The following is a 21,448-nucleotide window of genomic DNA, read 5'->3' as shown; positions in this document are numbered from 1 at the left end:
TTCCTGGTTTCTCCTTTCATTCTTTGACATGAAATGCCTTTGATGTAAAAAAAAAAAATACATAAAATATATATATATATATATATATATATATATATATATATATATATATATATATATATATATATATATATATATATATATATATATATATGTATGTATGTATGTATGTATGTATGTATGTGTGTGTGTGTGTGAAGGTCTCGAAAACAATATGAATTGAAGTTGATGTATACAGGAAAGGCAGAAAAACAATCCAACATTTTGACATGAGGAAAAATGAGAAAGTATGGCCTTGGATCATCCAAGTAAGCGCAAGAACAAGCTGCCAGGTATTTTCTCCTGATGTTTACAATTGAATTCAAAACAAGTCATGTCGGCTGCTTGGCTCTATAGATGAAATATCACCATAAATGTTTACCCGAGCGAAACCAGCCCCCCTCCAGTCAACTTGAATTATTTTCTGAACAATTACTGTCATATATTTGATGGGGCTGCAAGTCCTTTTATTTTTCCTTGTAAAAAGCACGTTTTGCAAAGACCTCGCGTGATATGTTTCTGTTGATTTCGCAAAAGCGGCTCATTATTTGACAGAAGCCCTGACTGCATGTGACAGGGAGCATTCAAACGCTTGCGTTTGGCTGACGTGTTGAATTCGCTCCCCTCGCCGCTACGGCGACCTCCCCGTGGCCCGTTTCCTTCCCGGCGTTCGTGATGCAGATAGGGCCGCGCGTGGCGGAACGCGTCGCCCTTCCTTTTAATGAGTGTCCGTTCCTGTCGCGTCACGGGAGCGCGGGGCTTCATCCTCGCTCAGCGCCTTCTTCCATTGGGCTCGCTCGCGCCCTCCATATTCATCACGCGGCGAGGAAGGAAGCACGCCTTGGGCCCGCAAAGTTGATTGGGAGGATTAGTGGCGTGTGAGAGACTTTGTCACCAGCTTTCTGGGAAATCCAATTACGGAATATCATAAGCCTTACGTGTTTCATACACGGGTGAATCCTCCTTAAAAATGCACGCAGGCGTGCTCACCGGGTCAGTGTTTAGCAGCTGTCCCCTCTCTAGTGCTCTCGTGACAATCTCCCTGAATGTTCCAGGCGAGATGTTTTTTTTTTTTTTTTAAAGGATGATACAAGGCCTAGAGCAGTCTTCCTTCTCCCTCCCCTGCATTGCAGCAAACGGCGAACAGCATGAGTTCCACCAAGATGGGATTGTTATTTGCTCGCTCGACATCGGCCAGCCTCGAAGGGGAAGAGAAGGCCGAGGTTTTGCGTCTCTTATCTGCTTTCGCAGATAGTCCTTAATTGCATGTGTTAAGGAGATGACATGCTGCAGACGAGGGCACGCAGCATGAAATTTCTGCATGCATCAAAGCCCCTTGGAAGTGATTTTCTCAGCAGCTACCATCAAAAAAAAAAAAAGCTACTGTTATCTAAAGTTTGAAAATAGCCGGCATGTTTCAACAATGCTCCGGCGTAGACTTTCTGCCCTCTTGCTTTTGCATAATGAATCTGTCACTCAAGACGAGTTGCATCGTAAGGCGGAAAAAAAAATACTAATGGAAGGTTTGTTTGACCGGGGCTTTCGGTTCTCAGCCCTGTTTGCTGTTCTTTTGTCAAACAATGTGTGACACGAAGACCTTGAAGGTGACAATAACGGTGACAAGGAGATGGACTCGAGAGGCGCTTATTCTCTTTGGGATTGCTTACCAGGCAATCTCCCAAGTACGGCAAGCCTTTGCCAAGAGGCCAAGTGGAGAGCCATACAGGTGAAAAGAAAAGGCGGAGGATACTTGAATGAACTCCAGCGATTGGGAAGCACTACAATACACTGTACAAACTGACACTCTTCACCTTGTGCCGGGTTCTTTTATGGACGTTGGGATTAGATTGGGTGGGACTTATTAAAGCTTTAATACTGCTGCAGTCAGAGGTTTTCTTACATTTTCACCCACAAACAAAGTAAAAACAAACAAAACAAAAAAAAACGTTTCGATGCAATTTATATACAATTTAATGTTAGGTTAAAAGGCAAACCCTAAGGGCAAACCAATTTTGAGCATTTTGAAGTATCTTTCAAGGCCGACAGACTATTGTATTATATGTTTATTTAGGCATTGATGGTACCATAAGATAGATTCAATTCACTCACACCGGAAATCTTTGAAAAGAGGAATGTCATGTCAGACTCCATGTTTCAAACTCGTGGTGACTCATACTCAAAAAATATATCTCCATATTCAGGAATGAGAAAGCATATTTAAGAATTGGAAAATCCTCTTTTTTATTTATCTGTTGTAGAGCATCTGACTAAAAGAGAATCATACAAATTCCAAAGCTTTGTTTCCTGTTGGAAATAACGTAAATACAATAAAAACCTTAAAAATTATATCGTACTGATAAAGAACTGTCACAGAGAAAAAGAAAATAAGATTCTACCTTGTTCTGTTTTGTAGTAAATCACTGATACTAAGTCATTTGAGGCCAATATTTTTTGTAGCATCTGAAACATCTTGACAGTCCTTTTCTTAGATAGATCATGAACAAAAAACAGTGAGAATGTGTTTTTGATGGCAAAAAACCTGTTTGTGTACGTATATTACTACAATAAAACAGTGCTTGATTGGCTTAATATTAAGAGCGTGGGCCAAGAGTGTCGTCTATCAAATTATTAAAATTAAAATGTATTTAAAATTTTATTTAAAATTTAAAATGTTATTTTATTTAAAGCAATACTTAGCCATTTTCAGCAGTAAAAAAGTTTATATCCAGCCCATAATTAGCCAATTAAATACCAAAAATGTATAACTACGTTTTTTGGATTGGATATGTTCATCAATCTTTTTTTTAACACCCCCCCACCCCAAAAAAAAAATCTTTTAAAGGGATATTCATCAGTAAAAGTTGACATATTGCCCATAACTAAACAATAAGAATCCCAAAGAGGTAAAACAAGCCAACATATAACAACATCTTTGGGATTCTTTTTGTTTTTGAACATCTCACCCCCAAGTAAAGTTTCCTTTTAGTTTTCATTGTCCATGTTTGTGATTACAGTACATGTCTTCTCCAGTGCATAGTCTAAAAATTATAATTGTGATGCTCAGTCGATTTCAGCACCTTATTCACTTCCTTTTTAAGTCTTTGTGTGCTGCAGACACCACAAGCAGTCTCATACAGTACTGAAGAGAGGCTGACTAATTAAAGTTTCCAGACAATTATTATTATGGACGTGACATTTTGTTACACAGAATGAAAAAAAAAAAAACAATTGAGTTGGTGTTTTCGAGCAAATGAAATGTGGCAAATGTACTTTCAAAAATCAGTTAGAAAATGTAATGTCAAGTCTTGTCTCCTGCCCACGAGGATGATAACACATGAACCACATTTCCACCGAATAGTCGGCTTTTCTTTGCACTGTTTTGAACAATACACTTTTATCTGGTTTTGGTGTGCGCAATAGGATGTGTAGGCGCGGTGATACATCATCTACATAAATAGTGTGACATCACAGAAAGCCAACACCACTGTAATCCATCAATGATACAACAAAGAAGTAGAAGACCATCCAATAAACATGAGGCCACAATGGAAGACTACGAAATTGTGAAATGAAAACTTACCATTCCAGTTGTTAACTCATTCAGTGCCATGGACGAGAAGTCTCGTCTTTTAAAATAGTAATAACAATAATAAATAATAAAATCCTCGTCAAATAGGGGTTTTTTATGAGGAGGAGCTGTAACCCTTGACTAATGCTTCTCTAAAATAAGCCAATTGAGCATTGGAGTGATAACTGTGACCATTGGGTGGCAGTCTTTCCACGCTTATAACACAGCTGTTATCTACATCAATTTTTAACTGAAGAATGGATGTCAATCTTTCATATTATACCACCCATATTTACATCATCATAGCACACAATATTTTGTCGGCCTTGAAAGATGAGTGAAAATGTTAAATATACTGTCCCTCTAGAGGTTTCCTTTTCAGATAATGTTGGGCACCAAAAGAGTTAACCAACAGAATAAAATAAATCGAGTTCAATCCACTGATTATAAGGCAAACGAAAAAAAATACGTAAAAAAGCTTGATTATTTTTCTAATGCACTCCCTAGCTGTGTGAAATTTGTGTGAACATATTGGGTAACTTTTACCCAAGGTTGTGATCATTAGTCCTGACCTAGCAGACTAGCTTGAAGATATGCATTAGGAAAATGTTGTAGTTTTGTGCAGAAAAATTGGATTAAAATGACCCAACAGGTTGGGTCCGATTCTTATAAAAAAGGATTCGGGCCAGTGAAGAAGGGGAAAAAAAGGTTAACAGGATTCTAATTTTTATCTTAGAATTGTGACCTCTCGTTGCATTTATTCTGAGAATAAGTTTAGAACTCAGAATTCTCACCTTGTAATAAGAATTCGGACTATTCTCAGAAGTCTAGCTTTAAAGGGTCAGTGTGCAAGATTGAGAGTGTTTTTCATTATGGACAGCAGGAGGGATCAAATATCATTTCATAATAACTAGGTCATTCATTGAAGGTGTGCCTTATAATCTGGTGCAGCTTTTAGTGCAGAAAATACTCATTTATTTCCATTGTTTTTTTTTTTTTTTTTTTGCAGCTTTTAATGGGAAAACGGAAATGCTTGCGGCTGCACTTGTGTAATTAGCACAGTATTATGTTCATAACAGCCTTTGGTAGCATTTGCACATTTTATGAGCATAGTTGTCCTTCAAGGAAATATTATTGTCACCGCCACAGTGATAAACTCACATTTTCAAAAGCTCTTTTCTAGTCCCTAATTGCAATTGCCCTGGCAGCATGAGAGAAACAGGGGAGTTCTCTTATCAAGTGAGTTCACTGAGAGTTAATTCTGCGAATATGAATATGCATAAAATATACATATGGAAGAAAAAAAAATGCAGAGACCGACGTGGGAAGCTGATGCAGCAGGACGAGTGACATCTTCTCTTTAATGTTTCACGGCGGCGTTGCCATTTGCGTTAACACTTTGAAGCGCGCTGCACATCTCTACGGCGAGAGCTGATGCAACCCCCCATAGGCACTTAGGAGCTATCTGCTCCTGACAGTATCCCCTCTTCAGGGCAGGTCCCAAAGTTGGAATAAGCGGGATGGGGGGGGGTAGAAGAGCTACAAGCGGATCACAGGAAGAAAGACACACAATAGATGCTTGTGTTATTTATGAAAAAAGAAAATAGCTAAAAAGATACAATCATCTTTGACATTTAGTGTCCTTTGCCCTTATCCCCTTGGCGGTGCAAAAAAAAAAAGGTTAGCTTAGTCTAACTACAGGAAGATTTTTCTTCCTTGAATTAGCCCAAAGTGCCTGCAGGATAGCGCATATCCATCTGAGCTAGCATTCCAGTAGGACAGTCATCTCAAGTGATGCATCAGAAATGTAACATCCCTGTAGCACTAGTGTGTGTCCTGATTATGGAAGGGAATGAGGGCGGCACAACTGTGTGTTTGACCAGTGAACTGGAGATGCGATGCTTGGTTCCCTGCAGCAGCAAAGGGGGGGGAAGAACTTGAAGACGAGAAGCGCAGAAAATGAGATTAGAGGCGACGGAATGGGCAAGAATGGACCGGTCACGAGATTTTTTAAACTGACTTATTGAGCAAAAATGTGGACAGGACATTTTTTGTGGACTTTATAAATGGTCATCTGCATGCATTAGTTTACATACTATATGATATCAATATTGAGTTCTGGTGTTTTATCGCTCATCTGTCCGTCAAGTTGTCACTGTGAGAGTCGGTGCTTACAAACACACACACGCACTCACGTTTGAAAAACTGTTCCGCTCGACTGCTGCAGTTTGGTTCGCCTGTCTTGTCAATTCATGAGCACGTGCAACCCTGTATCTAATGTTTTAGTCAGGCACAGCAACGTACAATAGTAATAATAGTCAAGTAGCGTTAATGCTAACCATCGTCTGGTTAACACGGATATTTTTTTTGTATTTAATATTTTGGGGAGCTGCTATATTAGCTTAGTAGCGCTAATGTTATCAAATGTGCTCTACTACATTATGTCAGTTGTTAAGTTGGGCTTCAACAGCATATAGTAGCATCGGGTAGCGCTAAAGCTAATTATCTATTGTCTAATACCTATTGTTCTTGCGCTCTTTTTGGACTATATATATTTTTTTAATGAAGTGTCAGCAGTGTACAGGACCGATGATAGCCAAATAGCATGAATACTTTTTATAGTTTGACTGACAGCTATCTACGCTGCTTTTTTGTGAGGCACAGCAAAGCACGGTAACTTTAACGGCCAGTCACAAGATGTTGGATCAAAAAACAAACTAATTTTGGCTATATTATCGTCCATCAACATTCTTACAAAGAAAGTACAACTTACAGTCGTGGGCGAGACATAACAACATGTTCGTCACAGACTGACTGCTCTAAAAACCACACTATCCTTTTCACTACAAAATGTAATATCAACAGCGCAAAACAAAGCTCAAGCCAACCAAAGAACAAATTAATAAACTGTTAAATTAAAACAGTTCCAAAACATTATTTTGGGTGCCTACGTGGCCTGTTACCAGTTGATCACGGACCATTACCAGGCGGCGGACCGCTGGTGGGGACCACTGGAGTACATCACTTGGAAATCAGGCATTTTTTTTACTTATACAAATTTAACCAACAAATGTACAGTGTATGTACAGGATTGATTTTTTTCTTGCTAAAAATTTTCATCTGGAAAATAGTTATCGTAACAGGCCGTACAAACATCCTCCCTGACGTCATTCACGCACATGCTTGTCTGAGTAATTTGTTATTATTGAAATTCAAGGTGACACTCGAAGAATCATCGGATTAGCCTAAACAGTATGTGATTTCCTCCGAGCTGTGGGGATAGTTTCAGCCTTTGTGTTTTCCCTGAATGGGCAGCCCTTTTCCATTTTTATTTAATCACCATGAGGGATGAGCTTCATGCAAGAGCAGCCACTCTCTCTTCTGAGAGTGCGCACTTTTTTTTTTTTTTTTTTTTACAGGAGTCCAGTACCAGTCTGCTTCGCTGATGCAGTAGACTGATATTACAGAGGGAGAAGGGATGAGGGAGAGGCACTCAGGTGGAGAGCGAGATAGTGGCACACTTGAAGAGATGGTTTGCTGCAGGGCAGCACCAGATGGCTGAGGCAAAAGACAGGCAACAAAAGGAGAGGTCAGGATAAAGGCTGAGGTGAAAAGAAAGAGACGATGGAAAGTTCAGCACTTTGTGGAGACAAACACATAAATACAGTTTGACACCCCCCTCGGCTCCAGCCAGCCAGGAATTTCCATATGTAAGAACTAATGTGAGAGTCAGTCCATTAACTTGAGGCTTACTCCAGTTATTTAGCAGCAAGTGGTGCTTCAGTGAACTTTTCATTTAACAGCGAACTTCAAATATCTCCCTGCTGGGCAAAATACATAATGGCTTATTGCCTTGTTGCATATTTTTCAAATTATTAATAAAGGAAATCAGGACTTAGCTCTGCTTTCCCATGAAGATTTAGAAAAACTACATGGGAGTAATAGTGTGAATAAAAGTGTCAATGCTTTATTTCAAATTTAAAAGTCGCATAAAATGTGCAAAGATGGTGATACATTAAAAACACTCGAGTTTAACCAGTGGTTAGAAATTGTGAATTGCGAGAAAATAAGTGAATTACTAATCAAACATCTGTCAGGTTCTGTCAACCTAGGACATTTAATAAATACGACACAAGGAAGGAAGACAAGAGGCTTTAGATTTTTGTTGCTCGCGAGGAGAACGGACAGAGATGTGGACAACTAGTCTCTTGTCGCTCTGCCCACACATCATCATTTCCTCCTTTTTCTAATAATTAAGAGTAGCCCTCAGTTACAGCTTTGACAACATGACAGCTATCAAACAATAGTGGTGTGTGTAGATGTGTATCAGTCCTCAGTTCTTTGCAATAAAACACGAGTAAATAAGATATGACCGATGTACATTTATCCTAACATCACCAAACTCTTAAAATTGCTGAATTGATAGTAGCCTAAATTCGGTGAAGTAACCGTAATTCGCTAAATAAAGGACACACCTGTGTATAGGATGCACCCCTAATTCTTGGGTCAAATTCTGGTATTTTCTATGTTAGCGTGTTATCGTCACACCAACAGTTAGGCAAAAACAATGATAAAACATGGACAACAAGCCAAGCCATCAACAGCAGTTGGAATAAATTAAAAAGCACGCTCACATCGTCATTGACTACAGCACCACTAAGAGCTGCATGACAATGGAGCAAAGAAAACAGGAAACGGAGATCCAGTGCAGCTTCACCTTTCACTTGAAACATCTGGCAGTTCTCACACCTGATGCCCTTCCAGATGCAACCCACTCATTTTTGGTGACCAGCATTTGAACTTGTGTCCCACTGGATCATCTTTCTCACGCCAACACTGAAAAATCCGGCCACCCATCCATTTTCATGACGTCAAATTCACTTCAACTCACAAACAACAAAAGTGTAAGAAATGGTGACCATGCAACTCTTAAGCTCGTCCCAATTTCATTTCCAGCCCATTCGGATAAAAGTAGCACAATCCGTTCAAAATCCACAGTTACCCTGCGAGAAGGTCATGGAAATAACCCAAACTTTTTTCAGAATGTATATTTGAGCTATTAAAATTGCACATCTGAAGTTTTGATTTGCATATTGTAGTGGTTTAATGATTAAAAAAAGTAGAAAAGAATAGAGTGTGTGTATTATTATTGTACAGCAGGCATACAATAACATTGCAGGTGCTTTTCTGATCAGTGAATATTAAATATATATGAACTATAGAATAGAATAGAAATAGATGTGGATCCCTGTGGATTTTTTTTTCTTTCAGCCAAGCACCACCTAACCAATGCAAAGGTGGAAAAAAAGAACACTGAGTGCTTTGCCATATGTGTCTGATTTATTAAACTTTGGAACTCTTTTCCTAGACATATTTTATTCAAAGACTCTAGAAGATAGATGGTGTAACTTCATCTGTTTCATTTCTGGCTTGGCGGAAACCTGCATGGCTTATGACAATTCCTAAACGTATGAAACTTAAAAAATAAAGCCAAATTGTTGCAAAGGAGTCAATATAACCACATTTGACAAGAAGTTGCTTCATGTTCCAGTCAATTTGCTCTTAATTTAAAAACAAAAGTATTGTTCCAAGCATTAAATTGGATTTGTTAATATCCACAAAAAGCCTGTTAAGATCTCACGTATTTGCATTCAAGGGAGAAGCACTGCTATACTGCAGATACAAATTAAATACTTTTAATTTCCTGGATCAATCATTGTGCAATATTTTGTCTAATTATTTGATCATTGAAAAAAGACACGAGGGAGCTGATACTTCACCCAGATTGTGGCAAGATGTAGAATTTTAAATTAACGTATTTTCTGCACTATAAGGTGCACTTTAAAGCCTTAAATGTTCTCAAAATATGATGGTGTGCCTTATATGCCGCTTTAACTGCAAGTTTTCATTTTTTTATCTTTGGGATGAAACAACAAAACAAATTACGCCCCTTAATCCTTCAATTTTTCCCTTTGCATTTCAGTTATAAATTTATTTTTTACAATTAAAATATATTTGGTTTTGTTATGCTATATGTGCTCCAATTTTGAAGCAATTTATATGGGACAAGGCGCAAATACTGCATGTTTTTTTTTTTTTTTTTTAAAGTGCAGTTTCATAAAATAAATCCAGAAACTGTTTTTAAATCAACAAAGCAATATAGATTTTAAGGATTTTGGTTGCAGTTTGATCAAAATATTGAAGTTAAATATTTGATGGAATCATTATTTTATTCTTTTAAATGCTTGATTCGGTTTAGGGTTGATACAAATAATTTATTCATATTTTTAATTTTAATTTAATTAATTTTAATTTTAATTTAATTAAATTAATTTTATTTTTTTATTATTCAGTAGATGGAATGTATTTTTTCCCCATCCTTTAGATAGTACTTTCCACAAATCATCTTTATTCATAATTTCTGATTGTCTATTAAGAAAATTTCGCCGACGTATTGTTTTGTTGACATTCCCTTCAGCGTAGCTCCATCAAGTGGATGCATAATGCCACTACTGGTAAGTTAGTTAAGTAACAAGTTGTTGTTTTTTGTAAAAGAAAGCGCGATTTTACAAAATTAATTTCTAAACTGTTTTAACAACCTCCCCAAAAAAAAAAAATACATAATTATCATAATTATCATAATTAGTCTTATAAACTCTTGATTTGTCCTGGCAGTGATCTAAACACTTTTTTTTAATGTATTTAAGAGGTATTTTTTCCCCATTCTTCAGATCGTACTTTCCACAAATCATATTTATTCTTCATTTTTGATTGTCTTAATCACAATGTCTTTGACTGACTTATCTGATTGTTTTATTGACATTCCCTTTAGCGTAGCTCCATCTAGTGGATGCTTAAAGCGACCCCAGCCACGACTATAGCTTCTATTCTACGCGCCTTATAATGTGGTGCGCCTTGTATGTGAAAGCATCTTGAAACTGGACCATTCATTGAAGCTGCGCCTTATAATCCAGTGCGCCTTATAGTGCAGAAAAAATGTGTTAGTTATAATACTACAAGGAATGTGTCACCCCTTGGCTAAAATACTTTTCAAAAGATGTGGAAGAAAACGACCCAAAAATGGTCAAAATACTGCACACGGGTTAAAAAAAACAACAACACTTTGCCTGTATGACACACTAGGGACACAGCCAATCCCGTGTGGATATTTATCATTTTGCTTTTGTCGAATAACAAGTGTGCTTGCCTTGCCTTCTCACAACGAGTGGTAATGTACAATTGTGAGCTTGTTCTTCACACCTGACTTTTCATTAAATTAATATCAGAGCCTTTGTTTGTCTCCAAAAGGGCCAAAGAACCTGCAGCTTGTTTACAATTTACATAATGATCTCCCCGCTCTTTATGCAAGTGTTTGCTTAGAGCTGCCTGGATAAAGTAACGGTCATTTTTCCTTGCTGACAAGACGGCACATTGCTTAAGGCTTAATGATCAACAGCATAGCTCGTCTCCCTTGAGGGCTCTCCGAAGTTACTTTTAATGCCGTCTGCAGGATGCCGACACCCGTGAAGCCCCAGCGTGTGGCGGAGCTTGTTAGCGTATACGGGTAAGAAAACAAAAGGTTTCTGGCTTCATTGAAAATCAATAACGCAGCTCCCATTAATTGTTTGGAGTGCTACACTAACAGAGCTTGAAGTCTATTTATAGCAGCAGTATATGTCACAAATGATGTTTAGGTGGAGTACGTGCAAGTTGAGCATCGAAGAAAGCAGGTGTCCAGCCGAGATGTTGTGATTGATTATTTTGGTAATCGATTATTCCGTAAAAAATAAATTCAACTCACTAATTGGATTGAGGATTGATGAGCAGTCTATCAGCTCATTAAAGCCAACACTTCGGATTGTATTTGTTGGAAGGATTAATTCACTGTCTCAAAGTAGAGGGACTATGATTTGCATTTCACTAACTGCATGCAATCAATTTTGGAACTTAACACATTGTTTAATGTGGTAATTCACTTTGGTTTGGTTTTTCAACAATGTTCAGTAAATAACTTTACAACGATTTCAGTAGAAAGCTTAAATTTGCAAAATAGTGTTTTGACTTTTATATATATATATATATATATATATATATATATATATATATATATATATATATATATATATATATATATATATATATATATATATATATATATATATATATATATATATATAACATTGACACATAGCCACAATTTGGTGAACATTAATTTTCTAATTACTTCATTAAAAAACTTTGCACACGAGGTATTATGTCAATCAAACTGAATGCATGTGTATCTTTTTTTCTAAGCGTAACTAACCCTTGTGCATTATTTTGGCCAATCCTTTTATCTTTACACATCAGACGTTTTACATAAAAAGAAAAGCATTGGATTGCTACTAGGGAGCTGAAATTTCACCCAGATGGTAACATCACCATGTCACTATCCACTTGGTTATCACACTTCTAGAAAAATGTCATTCCTTGGCTAAAATACTGTGAGTAGATTGTGGAAGAATTTGTCCAAAAAAACAAAAAAGTGTATGCATAAATACACACTATGCGTACACTGGTGGAAAATCATAAGACCTCCCAGGAAGACAACTAATTCTATGCCCATTATTTTTATGAAGTGAGGTATTTAAACAATTGGTGAATCATAAAAAAACTTGTTGACAGTATTGGTAGACAAATTGGTTGTATTTTAGGACCCTACGAAATCTTAGCAATGAAACTGGCTGTTGTGTGTGTCTGTGTGAGCTTATTTCTCATTCCCTTCAAAGCCTTGCCATTGTGAGCACGCCTCTGAACATTGTTCACCCCACTCTTGCTCCTGGGATGGCAAACCTTTCCGCTACAATAAGACCGCATTCCTGAAAAGGAAGAGCAGTGCCATATCCCATCCAGTATCTGTTATTGAAGATCAGTGTCACTCAAAGCTGAACCTAATAAGGACAGAGGACAGCTGGACTGGGGGTAAAAGATGGCGCCAGAACCGTTCCCTTAGGACGTGTTTTGTGTCAGAACTGGCCTAAATTAAGAGGAAGCGGAGGAAAGTGCTGGCTTCCATTCACTGTGGAAGATAACGGCTGTGCTTAGTGACAATACTGCTATCCATCTGTTGAGTCACTTACAGTACGTGCTCCTCCGCCGCTGTGGGTGTTGCCAAAGGTGCCGCACCTTGGGCGAGGTATCTGCAGCGGGGGCAGATAGGCAGCCAAGCGAATTAGAGAGGATGAGGCAAATCCTGCCACAAACTAGTTGCCTCATTCACAAGTAATTGCGCTAAAGAGCTCAATAGGTGAGCTCTGCCGTGTTCTCGCGTCTGAAAATGTCACATGCAGACTGGAAGACTCAAAAACGCTTGCCTGCCTGGAATCGTTCAATGAGCTTGGGTGCATACCGATTTTTTTTATCTGAATATTAGTACTTAATATGCGATTGTAGTTTTCAATGTTCTCTTCCCATGTATATTTTTTAGATTTATTTTGTAGATTTATTATACATGAATGCTTTGGTCTTAAAGGTTAGGCAAACAAATCTGTGGCTTTATCAATTAAAATAATAAAATAACCAGTAATCAATCAACCCATCCATCCATCCATCCATCCATCCAGTTTTTCCTGTCTATCCGCAGTAATCAAACCATATGAATTAAATAAAATCACTATTTTTTGGTCTGGTCTGACTTAAAACGTGGGGAAAAAAAAAAAAAAATATATATATATATATATATATATATATATATATATATAACTATATCTGCTGTGAATAAAAAGGGCACTTATGTTTGACTTGGATTATTTTTTTGAAATTTTGCCATCTAAAAGGGGTCCCTGACTCCAAAAAGTTTGAGAACACACACACACATATATGTATGAATGTGTGTGTGTGTGTGTGTGTGTATATATATATATATATATATATATATATATATATATATATATATATATATATATATATATATATATATATATATATATATATATATATATATATATATATATATATATATATTAAAAAAATAACAAGGTCAATCTGCAATAGATATAGTCATTGATTATGTAGTAGAAAAGTTGATTTTGTTTTTGTTTTTAATCAATAAAATTACTCTTTCTTGAGTAGTCTGACTTAACAGGTGGATGTGTGTGTGTGTGTGTGTGTGGGGGGGGGGGGGGGGGGGGGGGTACATGTAATGACTACTTGCAATGTGAACTCTGTCTCCCCGTTCTGATTTATCACCTACCCTGAGGGCAAATTCATCTCTGCAGAGAGGGATCTCTCCTGTGTATTCCGACTACAGTCAGGGGACAGGAAGGGACAACCCAGGATAAGCCTTGCTCTTTAAGAAGACCTCCTTGTGCAGCAAATGGCCGTTGAGGTTAGCTTTGTTGGCAGGGGGCAGGGCTCTGGGCTGAGGAGATTCAGGTAAAGTTACTGGCCTCTCGCTAAGCTTTAGTGCACTGTATGTTGTATGTTGTAAAAATAAACAAGGGATTACTGTAGTCCTGATAAATAATTAACTTAAAGACTCTTTGCGTATCACAACAGAGGAACCAACACAAAAGTGATGTGGTTTTAATCGGGACTCTGAGGTTGTGAATCTGAAATTGAATTCAATTTATTGTTTAATAGTAATTGCAATGCTGGTAAGAAAACTCAAACAGTTGGAAAAATTGAAATGATGCCCTCTTAGTTTAGGCGGACAGATCTTATCTCAGCGAAAAAGCAATGTTTAGACCTAGCGGCATTTGATGCGGAACTCGAAGGGATAACTGCTGCACAATCGGGCACCGATGTTTAACGCCGCCGTTTAACGTGACACGACGTAACGATCCTTGCCAACACCCGACCGTTGTGGTGAAATATTCAAAGTGTTTACAGCTGCTCGGGATGCTTCATTACCCGATACGAGCACTTGAGAGTAAATCAGCAAAAACAAGCAGCAGTTGGTGAAAGGTGAGGAGAGCACACCTGTAGCTGGAAACATTAGGACGCGGTTTGACACGGAATGGAAACTTCTCTTCCTGACAGCGATGCGAATTCATCATCCAGCGGAGTGCCTGCTGATTGTGCAGAAAGATGTGAATGTTTCACCAAGTGCATGCTCATATGTTAAAACCCCTGAAGGAGTTCTGGGTTTGTTGCACTGAAAACAGATCAAATGTTGCCGCCGATGCGGCACGCGAGGTCATTAACGAAACGGAATACTGCTTTTACTCCAGGCGAAAAAAAAAAAAAAGACGTTCATGGAATGGTGCGGAAAGAAACGTAATGGTGGCGGCGGTTGTAGGGAGTTGTGCGTTCTTCCCTTTGAATGCCACAAGCTAGCACACAAGAACCCACTGCGTTTGAACCATTTTAAGTCTCAGTTTAAGTGAAATATTTTTCATTTTCTCTGCATAACTTAACACATTCCAAGGATTGATGAATTGATAAACATTCCTCATTTACATATTCTAGCAAGGCGGGAGTTGATGGAAGACATGGAGCTTATCTGAGCACAAAAAAATAAAATGAAGAAAAAACGGAGGGCTTCTACACATAGTCAACATTGCAATATGAAAAATTAAAAGTAATGCACTACACAAAATTAGAATTTAAAGCAGGCCAAATGCGGGTGGAAATGTTCTTGCCAAATTTTCGTTTTTTCATTGTTGAAATATCAGTCAACGTTGCATATTCACCACTAGGCATGAGCAGATATTGCATTCTGATGGTGTGATAACCATGAGAAAATTATAACTATTATTTATTATGATCTATTACAGTAAAACTATCTCTATTTTTTTCTATTCAACACTGTCTATTTTATTTTTGAACAAAACATTGACTATTTGGTACAGTAACAAATGCATACAATATATAGACATAAAAAAACAATGAATAAAAAAATGGTAAATTAAAATAAATCAATTCTATTGTTCTTAGCAATGCCCCGGCATTATTTTTATTTTTTACAAATTTGTCCTATTGTGTTGTATTAGCATTACCAATTTTTACACTTGTTAAGAAGATATGTGTGCCCATGTCCACAGCACGAGTTAGGATAACCTCAAACTAGTTGTATGTATCCTATAAGCTCATCAAACTGAAAAATAAGAAAACAAAACAACAAACATCCCTCATTGTTGGCGATTGACCCATTGAGCACCCCTGCCATGAGCCGATCGCAGTTTTTGTTCGAATTTATTTTAGATATCTGAATGCATTTTTAATCCAATGGAGGCCAATATTTTTTGTTTTATTTTTTTTTGTTTTTATACAATGAGTCACAGTGTAAATGTGTCATTATAATGTTGCAGGTAGTCAGCATGAGCTTTACGAGATGCGGGGAAAATGATCTTGGAATTGTTTTTTGTTTTTGTTAAAATTGCAAGATGCATGATTATATTATTTTTATACACATTTTTCTGTGTGAATTATTCATGAATCTTAATGGGAAATCAGTGACATGCGGAAACTTGCTTCCGTCATTGAGACCATGGTCGAAATTTGGCCTTGGAAGGGCTTGCCTCTCTTATGAGTGACAGTCCACTTTTTTTCCCACCAAAAAAAAAATCTCTAATTCACTTTTTAATATGCAAGATACTAATTCCGAAAGCTTTAAAGTGATTTAATAAAAAGCAGACGAGGAATGTGAGCGCAAAGTCTCCGCCTGTATGAGTAAGATGATATTTTCATGTATATTAGCCAGAATATGCTGTCGATGCTAATCAAGTGTATTGAGGGCCAGTAGGAATCACATCAAGGTTTAATTGGCTATTAGTGGGGGTTCAAATGACCCAATCGATCCTTTAGTTCACGAAGTGATGAGGCGCAAGATTTTAAATGCGCATACGCTAATTCCGCCGACACAAGTCTTAACCCTTTGGCGCCTTCGTGCTTCTCTTGCAGTTTGCTCACAGTTCTCCCGCGGCGTGTACGCCATCTTCGGATTCTACGACAAAAAGTCCATGAACACCTTGACCTCGTTCTGCGGGGCTCTGCATACATCTTTCGTCACGCCCAGTTACCCCACCGACAACGAGGTGCAGTTCGTCATCCAGATGCGTCCCGCGCTCCGAGGGGCTGTCCTGAGTCTGATCTCGCACTACAAGTGGCAGAAGTTTGTCTACCTCTACGACACAGACAGAGGTAAGAGACAGCCGTGAAATATACATGCATAAAAAAAAAAAAATCAATTACAACCCCCTAGAGGCACACTGTCACTGCAATCGTTCCCTCAAAGGTACTGCTGTTGTATCCTTGACATTTGACTTTTAAAACTTGGCGACATACACTGTTTAACAAATCTATTATACAACGTGTCATAAAAAACAAGGGAGCATTTTAAAATGACTGAATACAAATGCTTTCCTTTGAGGTTTTACCACTTTGAACAGGAACAGGAAACTTTAAACTGAAGTTCACTGTGGCTATCACTATCCATTTTTTTAAAATTAAAACAGACATACATATAAAACTTACATATAAAAACACATCGGCATAGCACAATCACTGCAGCAAAACTGACATGTTTGTAGCGATTGCTACAAAAAAATTATAATTTAAAGTCAGCAAACACTGTTTTATTCACACATACAAATTCATGTACCATATGTATGATACACGTGTAATAATGTCCTTAAGCCACTTACAGATGTTGCTTCCAACAATTTTCCATGAGTAAACCGAAGAGTGGTTCTCCCTTTTGCCTACTATGAGGTCAAAAACTTTCTTTTCTTCTTTTTTTTCTTGAGAAGCAGATTGGGCACTTAATACCGAGCGACTTCTGATTGTTTGTAATGCGAAGTGCTTTCCTTTATTATAAGATGCTCCATCTGCTATTATTGTCTTTAATCAAAGCCTACTAAATACTAACTAGTGTTTATAAGGACACAAATAATATTAGACATTTAACCACTAGGTGGCGGACCAAGACAAACAAAGGGGCCAAATGTCAAGATGGTCTTTGCACATGTTTTTTTTTTCCACTCTGCAATAATTAAACATGATTTCTGTCAGTCTTTAATTTGTTTTAATTGAATACGAGATTAAACATGTGATATCCCGTTTTTTGTGGGGGCATTTTTCTTTATTGTCACCGTTGCAACATGGTCTGTGTAGAAAAATGGTGTCGAAAACATGGTTCAGGTGGAATAGAGGCGGATATTCATGAAATTGACTGAAATGAGCCCTAAAGTTCACTAGGTTTCTCAGACCTCATACCTGTTAGAATTCAAGATATTTTCATTGAATCACGCGCAACATTCAACCACTGAAAGCCATCGGGAATACAATTAACCTGATCTGCGAGAATTCCCAGATAACGAAAGTATTTCTATTTTGGATACATATAAAAATTTGCTTTGTTATTCAGCATTTACTTGTGGAATAAACCTTAAATTGAGTGGTGGGCACATTGAGCAGTCCCCAGCTTGTTTTTTTCCAGGAACCAGTTTAACAAACATATTTTGACTGACCGACATACAAACAAATAAAAAAAACAAATGGTGGCATAACTCACCATTACGCTAAATGTATGATTTGAAACAATCTATTCCTAACATAGTGTAATCGTCTTTACTGAAAACATTAAAAAAAAAAGTTCCAAAGGTGTTTTTTTTTTTTTTTTAAATTCCGAGATCCATGTCCCAAAGCAGTTTTGATGGCTTTATTGCTTCATTTGCGAGCCTGTCACGACATATTAGGTGGAGACAATTTGGTGAGTGCGAGTACGCTAGCAATACAGCAGTTAGCTAAGTGGAACTGCTGATGTTGTCATTTAATACAGCTTTCTTTTTCTTAAAAGTTGTCAGCTTTCATCTGTCTCATTATCCTGCGTCTTTCTTTTTTTTTCTTTTAAAGAAGCTCTCCAAACACATTTGTTCTGCCTTTATTTTAACTCATTTCATCTAGCATGTTGGCTCACCTATTCCAAGTAGCATTTGACCACGATGATGAACCCAAAAGATAAAGGCTAAGCACATCAATCACGTATAGATGAAATATTTTTGACCAATAGCCAATCTTGGGGTACTTAGCGTAAAATGCCCACTCGTTGGGAGACGTGTACCACCGTCGTCTATTTTAGACGGCGAACAGTGACAAGACGCCGTAAGAGTCGCGGCGGCTCAGAATAGCATCTGCACACAAGACTACACGGAGGATAGCCCATAATACTCTCTAAGAGCCTTGTAATGCTCGAAGTGATAACGCAGCACTAATGTATACAGTAGTGCTATGTTATGTAAATCAGTACAAATAAATCAGCAGCTTGTATTAACGCGTAGCACTTGAAGAAATGGTGTCTCATGAGCAATAATCTTCGGGTACTTGGAACAGTTGGCTGGTTTGTGTCAGTTAATCTTCTGTTTAATCATGTTGATAGTGGCTCGTCTGTCATGGGAAATGAGGTATGTCACATCTGCCGCTAAAATGTTTTCCTTTCCCAAATCGCAGGCGCTGGCTGCTGGCGGCTGCCGCGCTTTGTGTCGCATCAATGAGGGCTTTGTGTTCTTCTCGGATAGAATTGCTTTGTTGACAATGGACTCGGCTTTAATGCAGCAGCGCCTCGTGTTCAGGACGGGCTGTCAAGGCGCTGAAGTGTTCATTTCGAGAGGATTTCTGATGTCAAATGAGAAAAAGAGCTCATTATCTCTCGACGGAATCATGATCTGGCCTCCCACTGAAACTTCAGCACCTGTGCGCGAGGGAGGCACATGTTCATCCCATGAGACTCTAAGCTATCTGATATGACGATCCAATATTTATATCGGCCCAGTATCGACCCCTAAAGCAAATTATGCTGGTCTACATATAAAATTTGTGATATTAGCACTCGCTTGCACAACATACTAAATGTGAAAACTGAATGTACTGTGGTGGAAATTTCAATTTGGTCTCTGTCTTGACTTATTCTAGCTACCCTACTAAATTCGAGCATTCTCATTAGAGGACAAGAGGCGTCAGGTGTGTCATGTATTTGTATCCCTAACCATCCCTATGCATCACTAAACATCATATACAGTGCATTAGATAGGTAAAGATAATGTCATGATGTACAAATATTTATCACATAATTTGCATTAGGAATGATTATGAATTATTAATTTGTTCAAATGTACTCATGATTAACTCATGAATAAGGAAAATTGCCATTACCGTATTTTTCAAACTATGAGGCACATGTAAAATGCTTTATTTTTATCAAAAATTGACAATGCACCTTATGTTGATGAGAAATTAAAGTTGAACAATATCTGACTGTTACAACTTGCTATGCCTTATAGTTAAAAAAATATGGTCATTAATGACATTTTGCAGGTAAATGCAATACTGAAATAGATATAGTATTTTTGAGAAAATTTGTGAATCAAATTTTCTCATGGCATCATTACTTAGTGTCGGTATTGGTGATTACTCAAGAGGTGAGTACTCGTACAGGTGTCTGTGTGAAAGAAATGTGCTATTGGACGTCCCTAAAAACAATGAATCATTCCTGCTGATATCCATCCATTATTTATAGCCGTTTATCTTCACTTGGATCCGTGGCTTGCTGGTGCCTATCCCAGAATTCCTCGGGCAGTAGGCGGGGTACATCCTGAACATGTTGCCAGCCAATGACAGGGCACACAGAGACAAAAAAGCATTTCTGCACCCAATCACACCTGAGGACAATTTAATGTGCCCAATACACCTCACATGCATGTTTTTGGAATGTGGGAGAAAGCCGGCGTGTCTGGATGGAACAGGCACGGGCACTGGGAGAACATGCAAACTCTGATGGAGCGAGCGAGCTGGAAGTGAACTCGGGACACTGAACGATGAGGCGGATATGCTAACCACTCACCACCGTGTCGCCCTTTTGCTGATATCATAAAGCACAGGTGTCAAAGTCAAGGCCCGGGGGCCAGATCCGGCCCATTTCATCATTTTATGCGGCCCGCAAAATGCTGAATTGACTTCAGCTTTCTGGCTAAAATACCAAATTTGCAAGTCATCTCTAACTTTAAAAAATTTGGTGAAAAAAGAAAAAAAGTCTTTTTAAGGTCCCAATCCGCCTTTTGAACAGATTTTACCGCCTCTGATTTCAAAACTAGGTAAATGTGTGACACACTTAAAATTTCTGACAGAATCTCTGAATGAAATTATAACTACAATATGGCCCATGATAAAAATGAGTCTGACACCCCGTAAAGGATCAAAACAGGTATCAGATCGTAATCTTGGCTGCATTTTCACTATCGTATCTGAAGTCATAAAAGTTATACCGAGACACCCCAACTCTTTTATCTTTGTCCAGGCGGAATTAAAACAGACTTCACACATTCGCTTGGATTTGAGATGTTTACTCGCTCGTTAATAGAAGGTCCTAACCGGCAGATAAGCTTCAAGCATCCCGACATCTCCGTGGCCCTTTGTGTCTTTCACCTCATCGACCCCGCCCCTCGTCCGCCCCGCTTTGAGGCGGAATATGAAGTCTGTCTTTGGGTCTTCAAGTCTGCTTCTCAGCCCGAGGCCTTAATCCACCGCGCAGCCTGCAGATAATGCGTGGTTAATTAGGGTCACTCCGACTAGAACACTCATCGGCGCTTCCCGGCGGACGCCAGCAACCCACACGTCCTTCAGCACGGTCGACGCAGACTTGGACTGGGGGGGTGGAAAACTCAAACGGAGGCGGCGATGGAGCGAGAGCGACGGCGGGCACTTAGTAGAAAGAAAGTGGAGGGACCAGAGGGCATCAAAGGGAGGGGAAGGCGAAACAAAGCACCGCTTCAGTCCGGCAATTAAGGCAACAGCAGGCGCGTGTGATTTACAGCCTGTTACCTGTGTCCGGACAATTCCCCGTGTACAGTGGAGCCCCCCGTGCCG

General features: G+C 38.5%; 1 protein-coding gene and 1 long non-coding RNA gene across 8 annotated transcripts in view; one reads left to right on the top strand and one right to left on the bottom strand.

Moving 5' to 3' along the window:
* Positions 1 to 21,448, bottom strand: part of LOC148414001 (uncharacterized) — a 163,837-nt gene that overhangs the window by 6,222 nt on the left and 136,167 nt on the right. For 2 of the 4 annotated variants that reach the window (XR_015867578.1, XR_015867582.1), the window contains one exon: positions 19,263 to 19,277. The exons of 1 other annotated variant lie outside the window; for it this stretch is intronic. This is a non-coding gene — a long non-coding RNA (uncharacterized LOC148414001). Of the gene's footprint in view, positions 1 to 16,472; positions 16,713 to 19,262; positions 19,278 to 21,448 lie in introns of those variants that run through there. One more of the 4 variants, XR_015867580.1, reaches the window with a different exon arrangement.
* LOC148414004 (glutamate receptor 3-like) overlaps positions 1 to 21,448 on the top strand; it is a 117,110-nt gene that overhangs the window by 25,489 nt on the left and 70,173 nt on the right. For all 4 annotated transcript variants that reach the window (XR_015867576.1, XR_015867577.1, XM_088431101.1 and 1 more), the window contains exon 3: positions 16,490 to 16,729. Coding sequence is in view for 2 of the 4 variants with exons in the window: in XM_088431101.1 (XP_088287227.1) it covers positions 16,490 to 16,729 (240 nt within the window). In the remaining 2 variants the exon portion in view is untranslated. The remainder of the gene's footprint in view (positions 1 to 16,489; positions 16,730 to 21,448) is intronic.

This window comes from Hippichthys cyanospilos, chromosome 13 (genome assembly GCF_059441005.1).
Source record: "Hippichthys cyanospilos isolate Australia breed blue-spotted pipefish chromosome 13, RoL_Hcya_1.0, whole genome shotgun sequence".
NCBI classification, from domain to species: domain Eukaryota; kingdom Metazoa; phylum Chordata; class Actinopteri; order Syngnathiformes; family Syngnathidae; genus Hippichthys; species Hippichthys cyanospilos.
Note: the sequence above shows the minus strand (reverse complement) of the source record. Positions and strands in the feature narration are given on the sequence as shown.